Source organism: Bipolaris victoriae (assembly GCF_000527765.1).
Source record: "Bipolaris victoriae FI3 unplaced genomic scaffold scaffold_44, whole genome shotgun sequence".
NCBI classification, from domain to species: Eukaryota; Fungi; Ascomycota; class Dothideomycetes; order Pleosporales; family Pleosporaceae; genus Bipolaris; species Bipolaris victoriae.
Genome location: NW_014575348.1, coordinates 39,873 through 64,782, shown reverse-complemented (window position 1 = coordinate 64,782; position 24,910 = coordinate 39,873). Strand labels below are relative to the sequence as shown.

Below are 24,910 nucleotides of genomic sequence, written 5' to 3'. Positions count from 1 at the left end.
CTTGGTCTTAGCTTTGCGTCAGCCGATTAACAAAATAGCACTAAATAAACGACCAGGGATGTGCTTTATTCGAACCCGGAGCGCCGGCAGCCATGCTTGGCAATAATTCGGAAACTTTGTTTCACAACGTGTTCCTATCAGAGAGTTTTGTTTAAGATGATGGAGAAATTAAGGAAGTGGGGCAAGAAGGTGGATGATGAAGTATAGTTCTTGTCGTGCCTTGGCTGCGGCGAAGACGGCTAGGGCTTATTCGGTCCAGCCCCATTTTCTATCTCCATTATGTTCCTGTCTTAGGTTTAAAGCTTCGATATGGAATGCTGGCTGCTCACTCTCGCCGCCGAGCCTTTCTGAACTGGGATAGGAAATGGAAGGGCTGTTCGGTTATGGCTCTGTTTTATGTTAAGTGAGGGTCACATGAAAACCACGTGATAAACCGAGTCACCAATTCCGGTAACAGAATATAGTTTTCAGCTAGAGTTAGATGTCAAGAGGTCTAGAGCTCCGTTCTGTATCTTCAAGATGCGCATATAACCGAACACACCAGCGTCATGAGTCCCGTTTTCGAACCGAGCCCGAATCCGGTAAATAGAACGCAGAATGTAGCTGGCAAATCGCGCAATCGAATAAGCTTTCCAGCCCTGTTTTATAGATGGAGCCGGGATTAGGTTTGGCAGACGGAAAACGGGTACGTAACCGAACAGGGCCCTAGTCGTCTACCGTATCAACGGTTGCGCATGTTTTCGTGGGTTCCCCGCATGTCCAACCGCCACAGTCTCAACAATGGCTGCATTGGAAATCCTTCTTTATACCCTTCTCGCTGAACTCATATATCGCCATGCTTGCGGAATTCGTCATCATTCTGGTTGTTGCCTTTGTACACGAAGTCGGCACTTACTCCCATGATTAGACTGGCGTGTCGCCCTAACATTGACTACTATTCAGCCTCAATAAGAACCCTTATTCAGAACACCCAATACAGGAACAAAGAATTTGGATAGAGACAAGGAGAGTCTCCCGCCCCAATGTGCGCGCCCATCTGACATGGCGAACATGCATGGGTTGATGACGTTGCCGCTCTTATGCCCAGCAACGCCATGCAATGCCTAGAACGCAACTGGCAGGTCAGAACACTAACGACTTGGGATATTACCGGATTGCTTCTTATCCACGACTATCCCGTGTATCCAGCCGACATGTATAATGTCACCGTGCGCCTGTAGTACATACGGCTGATGCTGGCATTGGTTGCCTGAGACGGCAACCGTTCCTTGCTCATCCAGGCTTCCATGAACTGCGCTCTTGCCAAGCAAACGCATAGTGAAAGGGCTATAAAGTGAGGTTCAGACAAAAGTTATAGACTTCCCTCTCACACCCGCCCCGTTGGTTGCTCCAAGGTCATCATGAAGTTTGTATTCAACCTTGCCTGGCTGTCGCTTGCTGCCGCCGCGACTATTCGCAGCTCGCAGCCAGTTACCTACGATGGCTACCAGGTCCACCGCATCCGGGCCGTTGGCCAAGAGGGCGTGATGGCAAAGCGTGCAATGGAGTCGATCCCTCACGAGACGCTCAATGAAGCTCGGGGTTCCTGGGACGTGCTCATTGCACCAGACCAACTCGATGCCTTCAAGCGCCTCGGGTTGAAGTCGCGAACTCTACACCAGGACTTGGCATCTTCCATTGCTCGTGAGCGTCAAGTCAAGAACGTCTGGAAGAGGCAATCAAACGGCTCTGAAGATGCCTGGTTCGACAGCTACCACCCTTATGAAGATGTAAGTTCACGTTTACCGATATCGAGATAGGAATCATGCTAACGTCACTGAAGCACGTCACTTGGTGGAAGGATCTCCAGGCCACTTTCTCCGAGCAGTCAAACTGGACGAGCAGTGGAAAGTCCTACGAGGGACGCGACCTGTTCGGTGTCCATCTCTGGGGAGCAGGTGGCCCTGGAAAGCCCGCAGTCATCTACCACGGCACTGTACACGCCCGTGAATGGATCGTCGCTCCAGTCGGTAAACCCAAAATCGCAGCTCTGTTTTCATAACTAACGCTTAATAGACCATCGAGTACATCACAAAGCAGCTCATTGATGGATACAAGGCCGGAGACAACGACACGAAGACAATCCTCGACAAATACGACTTCTACATCTTTCCCTTTGTCAATCCTGATGGTAATCCACGACTCGCTGCATTATCTTGACCAATTCACTCACACGTGACAGGTTTCGTCTTCTCCCAGACCGACGACCGTCTCTGGCGCAAGAACCGCCAACCCCCACCCGCCAACCAAAACCAAACCTGCTTCGGCCGCGACGTAAGACACTCCCTAAACTCACCGATTTCTATTCCAAACCCCACTAACAACATCTCTAAAGATCAACCGCAACTGGGAAACAAACTGGGACGCCGACCCACGCGGCGCCTCGCCAGACGCCTGCCAACAAGTGTACCGCGGCGAAAAACCCCGCGACGCCCCCGAAAACGAAGGGCTCGACAACTTCATCCGCAAAGTGCGCGACCAGCAAGGTATCACGCTCTACATTGACTGGCACAGCTACTCACAGCTCATCCTCTTCCCCTTTGGCCACAAAGAAACGCTCTACGCACCCGAACTCGGCATGTGGACCAAGACAGCCTCCCTCATGAGCGAGTACATTCGCGATTCCTCAAAGAACGATACTACGTACCTGTTTGGCCCCAGCGGCGCTACTTTGTACCCGACGACGGGCGCCTCGATTGATCACGTGTATACGATTGGGCGCGCCAAGTTCTCGTTTACCATTGAGTTGCCTGATACCGGTGACTTTGGGTTTGTGCTGCCGCCCGAGAGGATCAGGCCGGCGGTTGAGGAGCAGTGGGTTGGACAGCAGGTTCTGCTGGCCCTCCTGGATGAACCGTTTTTTGACGGTGCGGGCCCTGCCATTGGGAGTAGTACGTGGTAAAGCTGGGTAAGGGAGATGGGGGAACGGCGATCATGTGCGATTAATTGCGTATTGCCGGTTGAGCTTATCGTGGATATGTCTAATTGAATAACGATGCATCTGCATTGCTTGCTGCAACTGACGCTGATTCTTATCACATTCAGTTTTTCTTTTTCTTTTCGTGCACCTCTCCTTGTGTCATGTTAAAAGTTCATTTCTTGATTTCAAGTGCTGGATGTGAGGAGTTGGCTTCACTTGGACTTGCGTGACATCAACGTCAGTGATATGAGTGAGAGTAGCCGCGCCATTTCTACACCCTCAATCTCACCACCCGTTGTAGACCTCACTCATCATCGCACAGCAATGGTAGGAACCTCCCAACCCTAAGTCGCCCAGCGCGCAGTCTAAGTAACTCGACCCCTCTAAACTCTGCACTGCATGATCTAACAACACCAGAAGAAGAATGGGAGGGCGCTATCGGACGCCGTCACCAGCCAAAGAGATGCATATCAGTTCGAGTAAGCATATCCAGAATACGGCAATCTGAGACATCAGGGCTGACAAAAACACCAGACAACACCAACTCGCCTGAAAGCATGTACCACTCATACGCCACCGAGCCACCCCAATTTCTTGGATACCACCATAGCACCGAGACCCACAATTCCGCTTCTACGCCGATGAAGAGCGGTAATCCGCAGATGCAACTATTCATCTTGCCTCCTAAAGACTATGGTGCCAGTGGAGAGGGTGGCAGCTCGTACAACACCAAGAGCCAAGACCGTTTCATTGCAGAAGATCAAGCGGAAGAGTTCAACGAGGTCGAAGAGCCAAAGACCCCTACTAAGATTCGTACGTCGGTGCCCTGGCATGGACTGCTCTCTCCGAAGACCCCCGGTTTCGTGAGTGATGGTTCGAAACCGGACGCTGTGCACTTGGACATTGAGATGAACGATGTCGGTGCACCTGGAGCTCTGAATGACGTTGCGTCTGAAGAGAATAAGAGCGATGGTGATGTCGAAGCGGTAGAGCGTGATGCGGCACTTGCGCGCGAGCTCGAAAAGGCGTCGAGTCCCACGCCGATGCGGCGTAGTGCCAGAGTACGCAAACAGACGCAATCGTACTGTAAGTCATGTATCCTATTCACCCTCTCGAATACTTACTGATAGTCTGTTTTCGCAGACGATACCAAGCCGTCTACACCAGCCACGCCGGTTACACCTACTCCACGAGCCACCCGCAAACGCCCCGTGGACAACGAACTTCCGGCTCAACCCGAATTCAGCATCGTAGCTTGCAAGTCAGATCCCATACCGTTCGAGGGGCTTCCTATTGTGCAATCACTGGATTGGCAGCTGCAGTATCCCCCGGGCGGGAGCACGCATCCATCGTACCCATATCCAGTTCTAGATCCGCGGTTGATATTCCACCAACCATTCGTACCCGTTGTCGATGGCTTGCCGGATATCTCTCGCGTGCCAAAACTCGTGCTTCCCTTGAACTGGAAGCATGTCTCATGGTCTGGACTTCTCCCTATCGTCTTCGATCCTTACCGTCAGGCGTTCAAGCTGACTCCTATCGGGCCATTGCCCCTCACTTGCGAGGAGCTACGTCAGGCTGGCCTACACAAGTACGTACCGGGTGGGGAGCTTCACCCAGAGTATGGCTTGCTACCCGACATGCTTAAGTTGAGCGATGGATCAGACGCAGAAGTGTTTGACTTTGATGGTGTCGACTGGACATTGCCGTGGGAGGGCCTGTTGAACTTCCATGCACCAGCTGCCTCAGGACCCGAGTCAAGCAATAGGACTGATAGCCTGATCGGTCCTAGTACTTTCAACATATTCAACTTGGAGATTTCGCGCCCGTGGCGCGAGGCGCGAGACTGCCCCGACATGATCATCGACCTCACAGACGGCTGGCGTTGGCTTGCCTCAAAGGAAGTCGATCCAATCGCCGACTTCATTCCCACACCTGGAAAGACCCGACGCGGCACTGGAGCTCTCCGCTCAAACCGCAAACTCAAGTCTCCAATCCCTGAGCTCATGATGCTAGCCCTCGAAGCGGAGCAGCCTACCTTGCCACTATCAGCTGAGCTCAATCCCATTCTCCAGAACCAGGACCACTACCCCACCAGCCCAACTATCAATCTATTCTGCCCATTCAAGAGCGTCGCCACACCCGTATATGTTGACATTACACTATTAGGTGACACGGAATTCACTATCATGGAGCTGTTATCATATTTCCCCCAACACTACTACTGGGGTCACGCAGCAGACCGCCTAGCGCGTGCAGGCGTCTCATCGAGTTTCGTTTGCAAAGTACTCAGCATGACGCGTGCTCTGGACGGCGATACAGTGCCCAAGTGCGGTACTATTAATAGTGCGGCTAAGAATGCGCGTGAGAGAGACGTCGTGAGGTGCGGGGCCGCGGATGGAATGGACACCGAGGAAGGAGACGGAGACGCGATTGGTTCCATGCCGGCCTCGTTGACTACATCTGATGGCGCAGAAGTTGTTGCTAGTTATACGGTTGAGGGCTGGACTTACGATGCCTGGGGCAAAATCGACTATCCACTTCTTGCTCTTGCGCACGGTCTGCAGTCGCTTCCTTCGGGCGTGGATGCTGGGCCGTTGACTAAGGCGATTCTTTGGTGCAGAGAGAATGAGTGTCATCGCGTTCTGCTGAGCGAGGTTCCTGGTTTGCTGAAGGAAATGAGTATCGAGTCGCTGATTGAACCGGGTGAAGCTGGATGTCCTGACAAAGAAGTTACGAGCAGGCATGCAGAGGCGTTGAAGAAGGAGCGGTTGAGGTTGTCGAGGATGGCGAAGGCGGAGAAGATGGGTATGGAAGGTGGTGAAGGAAGGGGCAAGAGGAGGAGGGTGGAGTAGGTGTTGAGGAAGGTTGGTGTAGGGATGTGATGAAGGAGGGGAAGTCAGGGCTAGGAAGTGGTTGAGATGGAGATGGAAATAGGGAGGCGTGTAGGAAAGAAAAAGACTGCTGGATGAGGAATGTCAAGTCCAACATGGCTGTTTAGTCAGTCCTTGTAGAGAATTGGGAAGTGACGCCCATCGCTCTTGACGATCGGGGTAATGGCAAAGTCCGAGCTAAGCAGGTAGTCAACAGCAACATCACACTCACTCGTTAAGCTACAACAAAACCCTAATATAATTCATTTACTTTCGTATATATCCTTTCCATACCTGCCATTATGCACTTTGTACAAAAACTGCGACATGAAGAAACAATTTTGATGGGTACAGCAGCCCATCTTACATCCGCATCGGGCTTGTCAACAACACTATAGCGAAGGAATGCCGCGTAAAGGACCGAGACCACACTACTTCCAGTCAGCACAGACCCATGGGTACTCTTCATCGTAACGAGTTTGCAAACTTACAGATGGAGGTGGTGAAGGGCAGCCACCCTTGGAGCTCATGTAGCATCCCATGCGCGCAGCATACTTGATCATGCACTTCTCGTTCTCATTAAGCAGGTTCATGGGCACAATGGGGTCGACGCATTTGCATGGCTCCTTGAATGTAGGCGTCTTTTCGTGTCGGTGAGTGCGGTTGGGTTTTCGGCCGTTGTTGTTGTTGGACGGGACGTTGGCCTGAGGCTCGGCCCACGCGTATGGAGATGCGAGGGCGGTAGTGGTGAAGAGCAGTGTCGTGAGAACAGTTGGGAGATGCATTTTTGAGTAATACGTCGACACGGACTGAGTTGTGAAGAAGGTAAAGACCGGATGTTGTCGGATGGGCCAAGACTACTGTGTTGTTTGCGACACAATTGTTTAGCAGAACTTTTGTTATATTTGGAAAGGGAAGAAAGCAGTGCAGCAAAGGCTGGGCGGGAGAAGGGGGGTTTTTCTCTCTAATTCCCAATATGTATTGACGATCGTGTACGTCGGCCAATATATGCAGCTTATGAGGCTGCACCATGTCCGTTGGTGCTGTCCAATTACGGGGGGCCGGCTAAACAGTTTTGCCTCAAAATAGAGAGGCGTGCTGGAAGGACAGCGCCGATAGGCGAACTAGACTCTCAGCCGCGAGATCTAGAGAAGCCGAAATGGGAACGAAGGCTGAGGCTGCATATACATATTCGTGTTCTGGAAGAGGGGCTGTGGGGGGCTTGGCGGTGGTAGTTTTGCTTACTGCCGGGCTTTCTACTATTCCTGTCGCTATTGCGAAGCGAACAAATGCAATGTTTTTACTACAGCTCCTAAGGAACGACGAATTGGCCCTCGGACAATACGCCCAAGATTTTTCTCGTCTGCTGGATTGCTCTCTTGTCCGTTCTCCACCAGTGTCGTCCCGAGGACCTCGAACGCCACCTCCAGCATTGCATTCTTTTTGCGCCACTTCTAATCTAGATGCGGAAAACCCCCCAGTTCGCCATTACGTTCCTTGTCGTCTGTGGCTGGCCAATGAACCAAAAAATATGGGCTGACTTGTCGCGCTGTTCCGGGGCGGCTTTGGGGGCCGATCGACTATTCCCATGGTAGGCAAGGCTACGTGATGGTCTAGTTCAACAACAGGATCGTAGCCATTGGATTTGCTTCTTCTTCGTGCGGTACGGCCTCCGTCAGCTTACTGTGCATGCGTGGAGACTTCAGCTTTCCCCAGGTAGTGTAATGGTACGTACTAGGCTATCCCCGCTTCAAACTACAGGAAACACGAAAGCCTTTGGCCATACGTCCCACGGTTCTGGACTCGCAAGAATCGATAAGTAGTAGTTCCGAAAAGGCCTCGAAGCTGCCCACATTTTGCGCGTCGGCCCTTGTATCGAGCGAAGGATTCGTACAAGCTTGCTAGTGTCGACGTGCTGGCGAATGGTTGTGGCTTGGAGACTTGCCGCGTAACGAGCCGGCACCGGCAGTTAGCGCGTTTTGGTCCTCCCCAGGATTCTGTCTCCTCAATTCTTCACGGCGCAATTGCTTCACAACCCCAGCTATCAGCCAAACCAAATGTGCGGACGAGTAGCACATGGTAATCCTGTTTCATGCGATCTTTGCGTTGAATCATTGCCATGTGTAAGATTGGAGTAATCCAGATATGTAAGTATACATATATATACTATATATAGGATAAGCTCACACTTACGCACGTAGGCTAAGCTCACTTCAGACTAGTCCAGAAGCAAAAGAATAGTGCGTACCAATCGAACTCAGCAAGTAGTATGCACCTGCGCGATACTTACAATTTCAACCAATCCGAGAATTTGTTTACTGTTATATCTTCAAATCATGACGACGAAGTAAACTATGGTGTAGCAAGACGTGATCGGGCTGTGGATATGTGTTGCGATCGATTTTCGTTGCAGATAGGTTACCTTCTTCAATCAACTAAATATTAGTGATTGTCATTAACCCTTTCTCTCTCTTTGAATTGCGGATCTTGCTTTGATATTTTGATCAAGATGGCTTATTCTCCCACCCCCCCTTGAAGTAACCTCACTAGGATATCATAGAATAAAATAGGTAGAGTAAAGCAAATAGATGGGCGGTGTTTTCGCAGATAGGCACAAAACATATCTGTTAGAGTGAATTGAGACGAATGATTGAGGAGTTACTTAAAGTACGGATAGAATTATATACTTTGTACTCGTGACTGTGGCTTCATTGGCCCGAGGGTTGGCCGTCCTAGTCCTTAATTCAGAGTATCGTGGCAACAGAGCTGTTCTCGTCGCACGCCCCAGCTTGCTTTGGATCGTTGAGGGAACTCCTTTATCAAACTGAACGTCTCTTTTTGCTGCTTTTGGTTTCTTTGTTTAGTTTACCTTGCATGGCTGCCTCATTAACTGCCATGAGCCCAGTGATGCGCTTTTGCGACCACACTCGCTTGACTGAATCTGCTATCGTCATTCTCTGTCAGTGTAATTTGGAAACAAACTTCTTGAAATACTCATAAGAAATACATGCCGAAGGAGACTCTTGCTGCTGTGGATGCCCGTATGCCATGACCCAGATAGTTGCATTTGTTCGGAGCTCAGTCCGCACTAACCGAATTAAGTCAGCAAACACTTGGGCCGGCGTATTGTGGCCTAGCGCCATAGAATCGCGGCCAGTATTTGCTCCACACTTTGATCAATTCTCATCTTACTTGCATGAACCTGTATCACAGCGACTAGCGGAAAATTCCGTCGCTCTCAATGTTCGCTAGACTTCGGACCGCAAATACACGAGCTGCATATACAGCCATTACACAACCTCTGTTTGGTCCCAGGCTCTTTCGTGCTGCAGTTGGGCCATTTTAACATGCCACAACGACGAGAGCTTGTCATGTTGCGACGGGCAAATTCACTAATCGCGAGTCAAACGGCAAGCTCGTTACGAAAGAAGTGTCTATCCGAGTCGGTGATCCTGGGCAAACTTATGTATTGATTCCCACAGAAGTCGGCTTTGCTCTACAGGCTCGCAGCCGCCTCGCTAAAACCTCGTCAGCGGCGCTTCCTGAGGACCCGGATAGACTTGCATTGAGATACTTCCATGATACCCAACACTTTGCCCTTGGTAATAGTCCGCCGTCTGGTGTCTGGTCGTTGCTAATCTCCCTATCTTCAAACTCCTCGCCTGACAGTCCCCGCCTGATCACACCCCAACAGCTTCCCCAAAAGACTGCTGCAAATACAAGTCAGGCGATGTTGTATCTTTATGGAGTGATGCATACAATCACATTAGACGGAACCGCAGATGGTACCAAGCCTAAACCTTTGTGCTCTTATTCGATGCATGCTGACAGATGGTAGCGGGATTCGTTGAACTCGCTAGTACTATACTACCCAAGATTGGAAGGGCGCTTGATAGGTTGAAAGATATGTGATGTCCTAAGGAGAGAGATAGTCACCAAGATGTGATTCATGGATATGATTGGACTACTTTGGGCAGACAGCATGACAGCAATAGAGTCATATCCACACCACAAAAAACATTAGTAAGCCAAGCGAATGTACCAGCATTACGTATCCGCAACCTGCACTAAAAAAATTCAAGAATACAGAAAAGCTTTTACTACCAAACCACGGAGTCATAAACCCATCTCTACTTCTGGCTCGGCTTAAGCACAACTTGGTACAGAGGAGCCCTCACATTCCGCATAACTCCAACGCTTGCACCCACAAAGCCCAAAGAAGGGTCTATTTGCACTGGGTCCTCGACATTTCAACCACACCCAAAAAACACTATCGGAACGGCGATTGCTACATCACGATGAAAAAACTGTCCATCCCTTTCTCATCACAAAACCTCAACCACTTATTCCCTTCTTCACCTTCTCTGTCTCCGCATGTGTAGGTGGCCACCCACATCCTCAACAGACCTAATACTTTGGCTATGCAACAATGCTACAATCACGACTGACCATGCACAGCTGCATGAATCTAGTGATGCGGAGAATCGATGGGAATATCGCACGAGTGAAAAGGGGTAGTAAAGAGATGGTGTGATGTAGTATGGGATTGTGGGGCTGTTTGGCTGATGGAATAAAAAAATGTGCGGATGGGTGTGTGAAGTGGTGGTGGGGGATGTATTGATAGAAACAGAATGAAGATGGAAGGATTGGAATCAGAGAATTAAGAAAATCTCGTACGAACAGTTCACGCTACCGCTGGGTATACATGCAGTCTTACGTACATACACTCCCTTCTCTTCGGCCTATTCACCCAAGAACGGAAATAACATCGTCCCTCTCTCTCTCTGCACAATACTACCTGTGATCAAACATCCCAGCACTAACCCAAAAAGTACATTTGCATACCTTGGCACACACCAGACGAATAGCAGCAACGCCCGTTTAGCGCCTCCCCCCAGTCCATTTCCCTGCTGTGGGGTACATTCCTTCTAGCGCATTTTCCAGACGCATCTGCACATGCACACTGCAACATGCACGTTCCGTATTCCAAAATGCAGACTTTTTCACATGTCAAATGTCAATCCAATCCCACCTCACCACCTCCCCCCACCCAAATCTCTCTCTCTCTCTCTCACACACACACACACATACACACAAGAAAACTAATCTCATAGATGTTCATTGCGATTCATCCTTACGTTGTCCTCGTTATACTGCACTTCCTACATAACCCTCTAGATAAATCCCAGAATGTATCTACTTCCAACTCCCCTCAACACTAACCTTCCCCTCACACCCCTTGGGCACGGTAAACTGCCTATTCGCGCCACTCTCATACGTGACTGCACCACTACTCTCCACCTTGATATACTTGTACTCGAAGCTCGTGCCAGCGGGCAGGTTGATAGTGGTCGTCCATAACGGGTTCGCCGACGTGTACTGGGCGGCTGATAGCGCGGGAGCGTTTGCAGTGTTCCAGCTGCCGAGCTGCGAGATGGAACCTGCGAGTTTGACGGTTTGGCCAAAGGTGGTGCTGGTTTTGGAGTTGAAGGTTACGGCGACTGTTGAGGCGGGGGTCGCGCAGGCGGTGGCGGTAGCTGCGGAGGTGGAGGTGGAAGTTGAGGTGGAGGTGGGCTTGGAGGAGGTGGTGGTGGTGGCGGGTTTGCTGGAGGTTGGGGGTGGGGAGGTGCCGGAGCCGGAGCCGGTGATCTTGATGTCGGCGCAGGTGAGGTAGATCTGGGGGGTTTGGAAGGAGTTCCATTTGAAGGAGAGGAGGGTGTGATTGCTGGTGTAGTTTGGGATTTTGATCTTGGAGCTGACGGTGTAGCCGCCTGCGATGCTGGTGTAGCACGAGTTCAAGGGGGCGTTGTCGACGCTCCTGCATTTTTGGTTGTCGTTGAAGCCACCGCCTGTCTTGTGTCAGTCTGTGTGTTACTGCTTGTCAAGATGGAAGTCTACTTACATGTGAACCAGTCGTTTCTCCAGCAGGCCTGGCCTTGCTGGCAGTCAGAGTTGAATCCGCATGTCTGTCCAGGGACATCTGTGCACTTCAACTCGCCAGCTTCGAAGCAATCCTCTGCTGCTTGCTTCTCTGCTTCAGTAGGGAGGTATCCAGGGGTCAAGAGCTTGTCGACGATGGCTTGGTTTTGGCAGATGCGGTAGGTGAACATGCCGCCATGGTCACCGTTGGCATCTACGCACCACTGTACATCGACGACATCCCCAGCCTTGTAGGTAATGACGGGCTCAGAACCCCAGCGAGGCCCAGGCTGGTTGTAGTCAACGGACACACGAGCGTTGTACCCGCAAGGACCCGAGCGGCCGACGGCTGCGGCGTCAAGGTCAGGCCATGCTGTTACCGGCTCCAGGATTGTGCATTCGGGGCACGTGTCAGCCCCAGACTGTGAAGTGTGAGAAAACTCTATTTGGTGGCCATGTTGAGATCTGTTGAGGAACTATCTACCTGTGCATTCAGCCCTGTTCGGCTCATGGGTGAACTGAGGTAGCCATGTGCATCGGCACTGGCTGCAAGTGCAAGGACGGGTAGTAGGATCTTGGACAACATGGTCACAGAAGTCGTTCTCTTGAAAGATGGCGTTGAGAAGAACAGATTTGAGTGTGATGAAGACTCAGGTTAAACGGATAACACGACACATATATACAATCACAAGGTCATTCGACGCTGGGTGTCTACAAGCTCGCCCTTGGTCCTTCACGAAGGTCAACTTCAAGTCATTTCTTTGGATGGTATGCCGATGTTTCGTTTCCCATTGCAGACGCCATGTGATGCCCCGCATAGATGCCGTGGTCGAGGGGACTTTGATTGGATTGAAGTCGGCATAAGCGCAGGCACATGTCTCCCCAAATTAATTTTCTGCCTGGCTACACGTCCTTATGGGGTTCTAGGTGGTTTCGTCGAGGCTGGCGAGTTGCAGTGTATGCGCCATGCCGTAATTTCATGCATTAGCCTGTCCGGCTCCGCATTTTCAGACAGGAGCGGAGATTCGTGGAATTTTGCCGTATGCGAGATGTTTGTGCCTGCTTGAGGAGCGCAGTGCCGGCGCATGTCCGTCTCCAGGACCAGCAGCCATGAGGACGGTAGTAGACTTCGGCCGCTTTCCCTATCCATCGTAGCTTGGCGTGGCCGGCTGGTTGGCCATTGGATCGCTGTCGGAAGCCAATGTAAGCTTACCAGGCCACACAGCCTAACGACGGTAGTCGAGTGGTCATGAGAACAAAAAGAACGTCGCCCGGCCCGCACCTTAATTGAAAAAAACCACGCTGCTATGCCGTCCAAGGCGGGGAGTCGACTGGCGAGGATGGAGGATGGGGGAATGGCAATGTTAGCCCCCTAGTACGTAGTACTAGCCCAAGGCACATCAGCTCGCTTACCGTACCGCCACCGTCATGACGACTTGCGACACCCTTCATTTCCCCCTACCAACCTGGATAGCCTCTCGTCGGCTACCACTCCCATGCGCGTCCGATACGTGACACGCGACCGGACAAGATGACTGGGCCACTGTGCTCCAAGTCCGCCATCTCGTTTCCCCAGCTGCCCGAATAGGCGTTTGCACCGTCATCTCCATTGTTTCACTCGTCCACGAGGCTCACGCCGCTGCCCCTACGCTCGGACCGACAGATCTTCATGTGTAAGCCCATCATCCAGGCACACGTCTTCTTGAATGGATTCATGACGGCCCGGACGAACAAGCTTCTCCTCTTCATGCTTCCAAACCGCTTCCGGCCCATCTATGCAAACGCTGTCGGCGCCCATCTCGCATAGACATCCAAACTACCGAGCAATTATCGCCAGCGCCACCCGATTCTCGTCTGGGGTTGTGGGGTTGCCGTAAGATCGTGGCCGGCATTCTCGTGCCCGTACCCTCAGCGAACGTCTATAAATCCCACCCTCGGCCTCGTCTACTTTCGAACTCAACTCATCAGAGTCCTTCAGGCATCAAACTTGGGAAGCACCCCTTCTCTTCACCATGTTGCTGCTCAAGATCTTTACCGCTCTCTTTTTCTACATCACCTCCATCGTCTCCGCGGCGGACACAAGTGCATGGAAGTCACGCAGCATCTACTTTGTCCTGACGGATCGTGTTGCCCGCAGCAGCAGTGACACGGGCGGCTCAGCTTGCGGCGACCTCGGCAACTACTGCGGTGGAACTTTCAAGGGCCTCGAGTCTAAGCTCGACTACATCAAGGGACTTGGATTCGATGCCATCTGGATCACCCCCGTCGTTTCAAGTATGTTCATCACAAATTTTGTCAAGACGATGCAGTACTAATTCAACTTGTAGACAAGGCTGCTGGATACCATGGCTACTGGGCCGAGGACTTGTATGCGGTCAACTCAAACTATGGCACTGCTGCCGACTTGAAGAGCCTCGTCGCTGCTGCCCATGCCAAGGTATGTCTGGATTTGGTATATCCATTTTGCATTTGCTTATTCATCATAGGGCATCTACATGATGGTCGACGTTGTCGCAAACCACATGGGTCCTGGGGCAATCACAAACAACCGCCCTGAACCTCTCAACCAAGCTTCATCATACCACACCGCTTGCAACATCGACTACAGCAACCAAAACAGTATCGAGATATGCCAAATTGCCGGACTTCCCGACATCAACACCACCAAGAGCGAGATCCGTACACTCCTCAACACCTGGGTCAATTGGCTCGTAAAGGAGTACAGCTTCGACGGCGTCCGCATCGATACCGTCAAGCACGTCGAAAAGGACTTTTGGCCTGGCTTCTCCGCCGCTACCGGTGTCTACAGCATTGGCGAGGTATTCGACGGAAACCCAACCTACCTTGCTGAGTACGCCAAGCTCATGCCTGGTCTCCTCAACTACGCAGTCTACTACCCGATGAACAACTTCTACCAGCAAAAGGGCTCTTCCCAGGCGCTTGTCGACATGATGAACACTGTTAGCAATACCTTTCCCGACCCATCTGCTTTGGGAACCTTCCTCGACAACCATGACAACAAGCGCTGGTTGAACGTCAAGAACGACCAGACTCTGCTCAAGAATGCTCTTGCTTATGTCATTCTTGCACGTGGTATCCCGATCTTGTACTATGGTACCGAGCAGGGATACGCTGGTGGTGACGACCCAGCTAACCGAGAGGATTTGTGGCGCAGTGGCTTCAACACCAACGGCAACCTCTACCAATCCATCAAGAAACTGACCGCCGCCCGACAGGCTGCCGGTGGTCTCGCAGGAAACGACCACGTCCACCTGTACGTCGCCGACACAGCCTACGCCTGGAGCCGTGCCAACGGCAACCTGATTGTCCTCACCACCAACGCTGGCGGCAACTCCAACACCCAGCACTGCTTCAACACGCAAAAGTCCAACGGCCGCTGGACCAACGTCTACGGCAACGGCGCCACCGTCACTGCCGACAGCAACGGCCAAATTTGTGTCTCCGTCACAAACGGCGAGCCCGTTGTCCTCCTCGCCGGCACCGCTACTCCCACCACTGCCACTACCCTCTCCACCCGCACCGCCACCACCGCCGCCACATCAACCGCATGCCCCACCGCCGTCTCTGTCTCCTTCACCCACCGCGTCACTACCGTCCCCGGTGACACCATCAAAATCACCGGCAACACCGCCCAGCTAGGTAATTGGACTCCCGCCAACGGCCTTACCCTGTCCGCAGCTAGCTACACATCCAGCAACCCCATCTGGACCATTACCGTGCCACTGGCTGCTGGATCCTCCATCTCTTACAAGTTTGTCAAGATTAACAGTGGAGGAACTGTCACCTGGGAGAGTGACCCTAACAGGTCGTACACTGCGCCGAGCTGCCAGGCCAGTGCTAGTGTGAATAGTTCGTGGCAGTAGGTGAAAGAAGATAGAAGAAGAGTGAAGATTTACGTGTAAATTTTGTTGGATAGAGGAAGCAAACGTACACGCTTGGATACTGACGAATGTAAAGAAGACCCTTACGTATATATCTTTTCAAATTCTTATACAAATTCTTTCCACAATCTTTCCTCATACGACTTTTTTTTTCAAAACTTGATATCCCACTCACACCCACTGTCCTCCTCCCACACCTTCCAAATCCCCCTCGCAACCTCCTTGAACCGCTCCTCCCCCAACTTCCCCCTCCAATACTCAATCACACTAACCTCGCTCTTCATCACCTCCCAGTACTTTCCCCCTTCAACCCCGCTTTCCCCCCCACAAGCCGCAAGCCACGCCCCCGTCTTGGCCCCCTCATCCGTCTCCGTCGCCACAACCGTCTCAGTATAGTACAAGAAGGAAAACGCCGGATCATACAGCAGCGTCCGCCAGGTCATGTCGAACTTTGTGAAAATGGGGCTTTGCGTGAAGCCCGGCGAGAAGGCGTGGACGGTCCTCTTGTTGTTGGGGTAAGAAGCGTCAAAGTGGGATTGCAGGAGTGACGAAAGGAGGATTTGGTGCGCTTTTGTTTGACCGTATACTAGGGCGCCGCTGTCACGTAGACCCAGGGCGGCGCGGAGGCGGTGCCAGGCGCGGATGAGGACGTTGCTGGTTGAGTGGTCTGGCCGCGTGGGGCGCGGGAGTAGGACGGTGTCCCGCGCGAGGTAGGAACTTATGCTGCTGGTGAAGACGGTTCGCGAGGTAGGGCTGAGAAGGGGTTCAAGCAAGGAAGTCATGAGGAAGGAGCCGAGGAGGTTGGTGACGTAGATTACATCGAGGCCCTTTTCGTTGTAGCGGCATTGGGAGCTGGTGACGTCGGGGATGCCGGCGTTGTGTACGAGTATGTCGATGGGCGTGCCTTGGGTGCGCCAGCGGGTGCAAAAGGTGCGGACGCTGGCCATGTCGCTTACGTCGAGGGTCCAGCAGAAGATGTTGGCGGGTTTGCCGGAAGAGCCCAGTTGGGATTTGATGTACTCAACGGCTTCATCGCCCTTTGCTTGGTTTCGGCACGCGAGGTAGACGGTGGCGCCTTGTCGGGCTAGTCGGACGGCAATGCATAGTCCTATGCCGCTGTTTGCTCCGGTTACAATTGCGGTCTGGCCGGTGAGATCGCGCTGGGGAGGGGCTTGGGGTGTGTACAGTCGGGCGAGGGCGAGGTTGAGGGAGCACCTGAGGTAGGACGAGTAGAAATCCCAGTAGAGTGAAAGGGGGGCCATCGTGGGGTTAGTACAGGGCTCTTTGCTCCTGAACAGTGAGCTTGTACACAGCACAACGACTAGGATTAGAGACAAGGGCGTTGGAGCGCAAATTATATCTCCACATAACTGCCAAGAAATGGCATTATATCGTTTAATCCCCCCAGGCTACCAATGCATGACGGCTGTTATCAAGGCGGTGTCACGGTCAGATCGCCTGTACGGGCGTAAGACGGTGCGGAAAAGTGGGGATGGTCCCGTTGAGTTGGCCAGCCCCTTGCTCCATAATGTACTACTGCATTACCAATTCTCCTTCCGAAGTTGTAAGTAACGAAACAATTACCATATAGGGCAGGTGCGGGGAGCCGTCTACACTTCGTGGTACAATGGCGTACGTGATGCATATCATCGCAGGCGATCCAGAGAGGACAATGTACAAAATTCGTAATCCCTAGCATAACGGGAAAATCCAAACACGGGCCCCGAGCTTACAGGTCTCGCATAATATCGTCAATGGTGACGGGTTTCCTGACTGCGTTCGAGAAACCTTCGTGAAACGATACCCATATCCTTCCCGCATCTCCCTGCATCTCCCCAAGGTCCTGCCGCCTCTTCGTCTCCTTCTTGCTCGCATCTGTCTCTTGTATTACTCTTCCGAAGAAGTCACGCTTGACAGCCTTCTTATTGACTGCAGCAATCTTTTCTTCGGTGGTCATCTCCTCCTTCTTTCCTGCCTCTGCGTCATCATCAAACTCGTCTTGACCTCCGCGGCGCTTGCGATTGGCCTGTTCACGGATCGCAGACTCCTTCCTCCATTCCTGCTCGAGAACACTGCGGACAGCGTAGCGTGCCTTTTCGTCTTTCTTGCTGGCGAGAGTCTCAAAGGTGGCTAGGACGTCGAGGGCGGGCTCCATACGCCAAATGAAGCCTCCACTCCTATGCGACACTTCTTCTGTTTCGATTCTGGATTTCTCAAAGCGAACTCCAGTTGCGACCATGGCTTCCACAGCCTTCTTTACCAACTCCTTCTCTGAAGCTTTGCGTACTGAGGCTGTGGCGAACGATTTTGATCCTGCAGCACCGGTGTTGACGAGAACAGGTTTGACATCTGGCGACAACATGCGTAAGACATAGGGTATCAGTTCCATGGCCATCTCTTCTGGACTTCGAAACATGCGAGTCAGGGATAAACTCAGAGTTGTTTGCAGCGCCATCAACTGAGCCCTACTGGCTTTGGTCTGCTCCATTGCAGCAAAACTTGCGCCAGGACCGGAAAATGGCGTTGGCTGCGCGTCCGGATCTGTTACGGGGTTCGTTGTTGACCGAATGGGTGAGGCAAATAGGTCGTGGAAAGCTAGTACAGAGTTGGAAAGGTAAGGTGCAAGTTCCCATTCCTGTGAGCCATGCACGGCTGCGTTGATTGTGTCGTGGAAATGCAGCCATTCGTAAGCTGCGTTGGGTTTGCTGAGAAATGTATCGTCTTGGAAAGGCTTCTCAGGGTATGCAGTGAAGCAGTCTGTTCATCGTTAGCATACCCTAAGTATTCAGTATCTTAGCAAGCTCACCAGTCACAACACGGTCGCAATCGCCACTTGTATCGACCATCTCCCTAAGACGATCCATAGCGCGCCGTTTTGCCGCTTCAGCAACACCGATTACACCGCTTTTCGCTCTCGCTAATGCCGTTGCTGGGTCAGTAGTTTCAGCTTGTTTGGGAAAGCCAGCGCCTTCGCGAAAGACGCGGTCAACCACATCCTTCGCACCGCCTCGCCCCAAGCTGCGAGTAGCTCCTCCGCCATGCTTCAGGTCATTGATGAGATTGTCTTCTATCCATTTCCGCGAGAGATGTGGCGGGTCTTTGGATTTGTAACCATGGGTAGCTCGTAACCGCCCTGCTATCCATTCGCTGACTACCATGATGCCACGAATGTCACCCTCGCCTGTGCCACTACCTGTTCCGCCCTCTTTCTTTGTGCTCACTCCCCATGTAGCCTCACACAGCCGACGAACACCGTCAGAATCGCATTGAATGCCTTCCTTGGTGAAGATGTCCTGCATGCGCGAAACTACCATGTTGAGGCCAGGTTTGCGGATGTGCACAATCTCGGCCAGCGATGACTGTCGTAACGGCCGTAGCGAAGGGTGATAGAGATCGTTACAGATCAGTATAAGTGGCCGTAATAGTCGAAATTTGTCTCCCTTCTTCTTATTTGTCCCGGTGTTTGACTGTCCCTGCCCAAGTGCTTTTGAATTTTTCTCGTCCAGATTGATCAAGTCGATCAGGGCCTTGATAAAGCCACCCTCGCCCGAGCCGCCACTTCCCACTACACCATCTACCTCATCAACCACAACACACACCGGTTTACCGGCTTTACGAACTTTACCATCTGCTGTGCTTGTGTTGATACCGCGTACGTTCTCAGTTCCGACCATATCTCGAATACGGCCTTTGACAACGTTCCCACTGCGCTCATCGGATGCGTTAATCTCTTGAACCTCGTAGCCCGCTTGTCGAGCACAAACGTGTGCAAGGGTAGTTTTTCCAAGTCCAGGAGGGCCAGTCAATAGTAGAATCTTGCGGTGCCTTTGCTCATCCTCCTCGAAGCCATTCTTTGCTTTCTTCGGTTTTGCCTTGACAGATCCCGGAAAGACGATGGGATCCCAAGCCTTTAGCCAACGCAGTACTGATCGATGTGTTCTTTCATCTCCAACCAAATCTGTAAACTTTTTTGCCCTGTACTTCTCGGTCCACATGAGTGTACGGCTGCTCTTGCCACTTTTGCTGACGGGCTCTTCAACAGACTGTTGTGGTAACTCGAGGTTCTTCATTGAATTGCTCAGTGCCTTCTCTTGATCCAGTGTTTTGGCCTCGTCCATCAATTGGTGAATGTTGAGTCCATAGTAGCTGGTCCTCGCTTTTCCCTGGACAGGCTCTGAGCGTGCGGCGATAATTTCTTCGTATGATTCGACTTGGCGCTTTGCCTTCTTCGGTATATATATTACTTTTCCAGCTGCATTGCGAGCCACCATACCGCGCATAGGCTGTGCTGAAATAGGTTCGTGTGACGTATGTGGTCGCTTGACGGGCGATTGTGACTGCGACTTGAAGCTATAGTTGTCGAGCTCATCGACTGGTATCGATTCGGGGTCTGCCAATTCATCCTGGCTTGCTGGTGGTGTATAATCGGCAAATCCTTCTGGGACTTCGGGTAGATCTTTGATGCTGCTCACTGCCCTCCTCTTCAGAGTGTGCTCCTGGAGCGCTGCAATATCCTCCTCATCGTCTGAGTCGTCGAGAAACCCGCCAATCTTGCGGGTGGTGTTATTATTTGGTACATCTTGCAACAGCTCGCGGGCATCTTCTGGGCGTTTTCTCTTCTTTGGCGACGGCGGTTGTGGCATTGATGAGCTGGGCGGGTATGCGATAGGGGATGATATGAGCGGCATGGCGAACGCTGGAGGTGAAGAGGGAAACGACGGGTCTCCAGTCAATGTGTCAGTAGGACAGCGCTTGATTGGCAAATGTTTGCGGCGCTTTGCGGGTGTTTCTGGGAGGGTTAGTACTGGTTGCAGTGCGTATTCACACCAACAGTACCAACTATTCCTTCACCCTCACTTCGAAACACGTCTGCAACTCTCCAAGCGCGGTGTTGTATGACGACTCCTGCGCGGGTCTTCTTATCAACGTCTTCAGCGATGCACTGCTGAATTGCGTCGATATCGTCGGAATACGAAGGGGTAGCAGGCGCGCCGTGGATAAATTCGATTTCCGAGTTGAGCAAGGCGGGATCGAACGAGGAGGGGATGCCTGGTGAATAACTGCTCATCGGTCCGCGTAGACAATGTCAATTCACTGTCTGGCGTGGGGAGGCATTCTAAAGCACTACCGACGCGTCGCGTGGATGCGCGTTTCGACGCTAACCGCTTATGGGCTCATCTCATGTTCGAGCCCCCGCCTATTGTACTTATGCATGCCCGCCGACATCAACATCAACGAGCAACATCGAGTATCGCCCTTGTCATTACTTGCTAGACGGGATGATCAGTTTGGAGTTCAAGAAGAAGAAGAAAAATCATTTTCAGATATTGTGAGTGCCGAGTCATGACGCATAGATGAACCATTCCTTCTCCCCCAGACTCGACTCTACATTCCAGTATTGGACAAAAGCATCATTTTCAGTCTGATATAACGGCACCCTTCTCTCATTCGCTAACAGGCACATTGATGCCCTTACGTCTGGCTTACCGTGGTAACCCAAAATCGTCCCACTATCCCCATATGGCCGCAACTGTCCGACACCCGCCGCACTAATAAGCGGTAAAAATGCGTTCGCAACCCCACCCCACAGCCCAGTTTCTTAGTCAAAATGTATGTCCCAAGACTGGTCGATAGCATATCAATCCAATAACTCAAACTCTTCTTGATTTATATTGCAAGTAATTTGAAATACTCTTCATGCTCAATTGGTAGTTCAAAAGCTGAATGGCGCAGCGGAAGCGCGCCGGGCTCATAACCCGGAGGACGCACGATCGGTAAGCAATACCTACTCACCATGAGTCATTCGAATTCAATCACTAACAGTATCTAGAAACGTGCTTCAGCTACTCTATCTTCTTTTTTTGTGGACATCTTTTGCTTCTGGTGTCTTCTTGCTCTGTAGACTTTGTGTGAATAATGTTTCATTCGTGATGAGCAGAAGAAAAACACTCCCTACAGGGTTGTATTCTTTACTCGTAAGTTTCGGTCACATTTTTTTCCTAAATAAACTTCTGCTATACTACACCTCGAATAAAGGTGGTGAAAACGCATCTTAAACCAATACCAAGTGAGCACTGGATGAATTGTTCCTTCAAGGCTCTTAAGGAATAGAAGGAATCATAAAAACAACCAATGTTTTGTCTTGTTTAACAGGTCTCAAAGAATGTCGAATTTCGAGTGGTGCGAGCGAGCAATGAAGACTCAAAAGCCGAAGCAGTCCCTTAGTCTTGGGATTGGTGCCTGGCGAATCATACTTGCCAAAATGGCTCTTGAAAGATAGTTTTCACACCTCTGTGTCATCTACGATACCCAATGTTCCGAATTCACCCGCTCGAAAAAGCACTGGGATCATGTGTACACTTTCGCCACCACATTGCCACATATCCTCCCGTCTCTTTCTCGTGAACCGAAACCATTCCCCTCTGTGATATCGCCTCCATGTGCACCTGAAAGACCCTCCATCTTCTTCTATGCAATTACTGAAATACCATCCATTGTAGAATTCGTAACGCAAAACTACTGTCTTCAGATTCGGAAAGACGTCCTTGTCGCTGAGGGTAGAACTCATTGTAGAGTAGGAGATAACCGACGTTACCAACTCCCTCGGTCTTATCGGGTAGTCCAATTTATCAGAAATCAACTTTTTGAGGTATCTGGAATCGATGTGCCAGGTGTTGAGTTGAAATGGGAGCAAAACTGCTTCCATGTAGATTTGGCGGCAAACGGTCATTAGCCCCAAGGTGGGTTGGTGTCTCATTTTTTGGTACGGAGCCATCGTGTCCTTGCTCCAAAATTCAAGCCGAACTCGGGAGTTAATGGAGAGTGGTATCCCATGTAGATCTGATGCAAATATATCTCCCGGGTATACATATATATGATAGCACCCAAAGACATACTCCCAGACCATTGAGCGCACCTCTGCCGGAAGCCGCAGCAAAGGCGAATTGTGCTGGTTGCGTTTCCAAATACGTCAATCTTGTTAGCGAGTTATACAGCTTCAGCATTTAGATAGGATTCTGAGCTTACAAAACTGCTTCGTGTGAGTGTTCTGGGATCTTCTTCAGCAAGCTGCCAAGCCTAATCATTGTAATTGTAAAGGTATCATAGTGATTTTCCATTTGGAAATAGGGATACATTTTTTTTTTACTTTTGGGAGTTGTTTGCTCTGGATCGGCTTTACTTTCGTGTCCGAGAATGTAGACCTGAAGTGATGTGTCGGATCTCAAGCAAGGCAGGTTCATATATGAGACAAGAACGTGATGCAATAACCTTCCTCCAATTTATCATGCGAACTCTGGTTCAAGGAACTGTTTTCTTTCGCTATCCAAGGATATGTGTAATCCTGTATAAGTTCGCTGCCAAAGATGGGTTTGTGAGAGATGTAACTACGGTACCGAAGCGAGCCTCTCCCACAGTGTCGCTTATCAGTCGGGGACCATTTCAACCGCAGCATCCATCTAGTGTACAGCAGTGACCCTAGAGCCAGCCAAGTGCTTCTTCGCGCTTGCAATGCGCTCCAATTCGATTTGCTTCTGCTTATCGTCCAAGCCACCAGCCAGCGTACCCATGTCCTCGTCGCCAAAGAGCAAGTCGATCTCCTCTAGCGTAAGCTGCTTAGTCTCCTGCAACATCAATTAGCAATCTGGTTTTATATCTCACTTTAATGCACACGTACCTTGAAGACGAACCAAATCGTGGGTAATGTAACGCAAATGTTAAAGGCCACGAAAATAAAGTAAAATCTGTAGGTGATATCATTCAAGCCAATGGGCGAGACCTGATTCCAGATTGTGCCCACGAGCCAGTTACCAACTGCAGTCGAAAATGCCGAGCCACGTCCGCGTATACTCAGCGGCATGATTTCGGAAGCGTAAACCCAAGAGATGGGACCGAATGATACGCTGAAAATGCATGAGACGAGGAACAGGAAAAATATGCCGGCGCCAGATAGTGAGTCTCTCCGCGATCCGGTAGCTCCTTCGACTTGAGATCCGATGATGGCCTCGCAGATGAGCGCGATAGAGATACCGATAGTGCCAAATAGCAGAGGCTTCTTACGTCCAACTCGGTCGAGGATGAAGACGATGAAGAAAAGATTGCAAATGGGGCCGACGAGGTTGTAGAATGCTGTGACAAGGAGGTTTTTATCGCCAGTGATGCCTAGATTTTTGTAAAGAATCGTGTTATAGTAGCCAATGACATTGATACTTGCGCCACTGTCAGTTTGGAGCAAATAGTAAGTTTTTGGAGAAGAACGTACCCAGTCATTTGCCCAAAGAATTGTACAAGAGTAGCATGCATCAATCTCGTGCGCCACGCAGGCACTGTAAACATGATTCTCCATCCCGGTGCGGAAATAGCCCGCTCCGCATCGCTGGTTATCTTGATTTCATTGAACTCAGCTTGGACCCAGTCATCGTTGGTTCCATCGTAGTGCAGCTTCCGAAGTACTCTCAGCGCTTCATCGGCACGATCTGTTTCGACAAGATATCTCGGGGACTCCGGGAAGAACAGTATGCCGGCAATGAGAATTATGCATGGGACGCATTGGAATGCAAGTGGGAAACGCCAAGAGAAGGAATTCGTAACCGGCACCTTCGAGGAGCCATATCCTACCCAGGTCGAGATGATAAACCCTACTCCAATCATCTGCTGGGTAACGCCAGTGATAAGACCTATTCAGTTTAGTTTTGGACAAGTCAGCATTTTCTTGTTGGTACGGACCTCGTGTCTTCGGATGAGCGCATTCCGTTTGGTAAATGGGCACTGACATGGACAGCAGACCAACCGCCCATCCGGCCATGATTCTCCCAACCAATATCATGGCGAGGTTTTGTGCGGCGCATTGAAGGATTGCACCAACAAGATTGATGGAAGCGGCAATCATAATGGTCTTTCTCCGACCCACGCTGTCCATAGTAAACCCACCCCTGCCAATTGTCAATACAACTCGCCTCTTCAACAAAGGCTCCACCCTTACATCAACGAGCCGAAAAAGGCTCCACCCGAAAACGTAGCATTGACAGCACCTATAATCGGCGATGCTACATCTGTTCTGAAGAATTTTTGAAAGTTTTCGGATTGAATGACAATAGTCATCACTCCCGAATCGTATCCGAAGAGAAAACTACCCGTGCCAGCAAAAATGGCAAGGGCCAAATTGAAAAAGAGCCCCATCTTTTCGCTGGTCCTCGAATCAGTTTGAGAGAGAAGAAGGGATAACTCGATACTGCTGGTACCCCGCGGCTTTTAAGAAG

At 51.1% G+C, this 24,910-nt stretch overlaps 10 protein-coding genes across 10 annotated transcripts; 4 read left to right on the top strand and 6 right to left on the bottom strand.

Annotated features, from left to right (window-relative positions):
• Positions 1-1,400: 1,400 nt before the first annotated feature.
• COCVIDRAFT_99836 (hypothetical protein) lies at positions 1,401-2,941 on the top strand (the record flags this gene model as incomplete). Its single annotated transcript, XM_014700961.1, has 5 exons — positions 1,401-1,769; positions 1,823-2,005; positions 2,056-2,170; positions 2,222-2,313; positions 2,375-2,941. The coding sequence occupies 5 exons, from the start codon at positions 1,401-1,403 to the stop codon at positions 2,939-2,941; spliced, it is 1,326 nt and encodes a 441-aa protein (XP_014556447.1).
• Positions 2,942-3,383: 442 nt separating this feature from the next.
• On the top strand, positions 3,384-5,814 carry COCVIDRAFT_37936 (hypothetical protein; the record flags this gene model as incomplete). Its single annotated transcript, XM_014700960.1, has 3 exons — positions 3,384-3,438; positions 3,494-4,045; positions 4,103-5,814. 3 exons carry the CDS (start codon positions 3,384-3,386, stop codon positions 5,812-5,814), a joined length of 2,319 nt encoding a protein of 772 aa, XP_014556446.1.
• A 410-nt stretch (positions 5,815-6,224) lies between these two features.
• COCVIDRAFT_99756 (hypothetical protein) lies at positions 6,225-6,617 on the bottom strand (the record flags this gene model as incomplete). The annotated part of the gene is made up of 2 exons (XM_014700959.1): positions 6,225-6,263; positions 6,324-6,617. The coding sequence occupies 2 exons, from the start codon at positions 6,615-6,617 to the stop codon at positions 6,225-6,227; spliced, it is 333 nt and encodes a 110-aa protein (XP_014556445.1).
• Positions 6,618-6,803: 186 nt separating this feature from the next.
• On the top strand, positions 6,804-7,067 carry COCVIDRAFT_99812 (hypothetical protein; the record flags this gene model as incomplete). The annotated part of the gene is made up of 1 exon (XM_014700958.1): positions 6,804-7,067. A coding segment is annotated over one exon (264 nt), but the record flags the coding sequence as incomplete, so codon positions are not given.
• Positions 7,068-11,028: 3,961 nt separating this feature from the next.
• Positions 11,029-12,337, bottom strand: COCVIDRAFT_16131 (carbohydrate-binding module family 20 protein; the record flags this gene model as incomplete). The annotated part of the gene is made up of 3 exons (XM_014700914.1): positions 11,029-11,681; positions 11,735-12,173; positions 12,236-12,337. The coding sequence occupies 3 exons, from the start codon at positions 12,335-12,337 to the stop codon at positions 11,029-11,031; spliced, it is 1,194 nt and encodes a 397-aa protein (XP_014556400.1).
• A 1,426-nt stretch (positions 12,338-13,763) lies between these two features.
• On the top strand, positions 13,764-15,635 carry COCVIDRAFT_99724 (carbohydrate-binding module family 20 protein; the record flags this gene model as incomplete). The annotated part of the gene is made up of 3 exons (XM_014700957.1): positions 13,764-14,025; positions 14,079-14,188; positions 14,238-15,635. 3 exons carry the CDS (start codon positions 13,764-13,766, stop codon positions 15,633-15,635), a joined length of 1,770 nt encoding a protein of 589 aa, XP_014556443.1.
• Positions 15,636-15,805: 170 nt separating this feature from the next.
• On the bottom strand, positions 15,806-16,915 carry COCVIDRAFT_37932 (hypothetical protein; the record flags this gene model as incomplete). The annotated part of the gene is made up of 1 exon (XM_014700956.1): positions 15,806-16,915. The coding sequence occupies one exon, from the start codon at positions 16,913-16,915 to the stop codon at positions 15,806-15,808; it is 1,110 nt and encodes a 369-aa protein (XP_014556442.1).
• A 467-nt stretch (positions 16,916-17,382) lies between these two features.
• On the bottom strand, positions 17,383-20,721 carry COCVIDRAFT_99792 (hypothetical protein; the record flags this gene model as incomplete). The annotated part of the gene is made up of 3 exons (XM_014700955.1): positions 17,383-18,410; positions 18,460-20,442; positions 20,490-20,721. 3 exons carry the CDS (start codon positions 20,719-20,721, stop codon positions 17,383-17,385), a joined length of 3,243 nt encoding a protein of 1,080 aa, XP_014556441.1.
• A 1,215-nt stretch (positions 20,722-21,936) lies between these two features.
• On the bottom strand, positions 21,937-22,596 carry COCVIDRAFT_99796 (hypothetical protein; the record flags this gene model as incomplete). Its single annotated transcript, XM_014700954.1, has 1 exon — positions 21,937-22,596. A coding segment is annotated over one exon (660 nt), but the record flags the coding sequence as incomplete, so codon positions are not given.
• Positions 22,597-23,110: 514 nt separating this feature from the next.
• On the bottom strand, positions 23,111-24,830 carry COCVIDRAFT_37930 (hypothetical protein; the record flags this gene model as incomplete). Its single annotated transcript, XM_014700953.1, has 5 exons — positions 23,111-23,275; positions 23,329-23,860; positions 23,914-24,328; positions 24,378-24,583; positions 24,634-24,830. 5 exons carry the CDS (start codon positions 24,828-24,830, stop codon positions 23,111-23,113), a joined length of 1,515 nt encoding a protein of 504 aa, XP_014556439.1.
• Between the last annotated feature and the right edge of the window lie 80 nt (positions 24,831-24,910).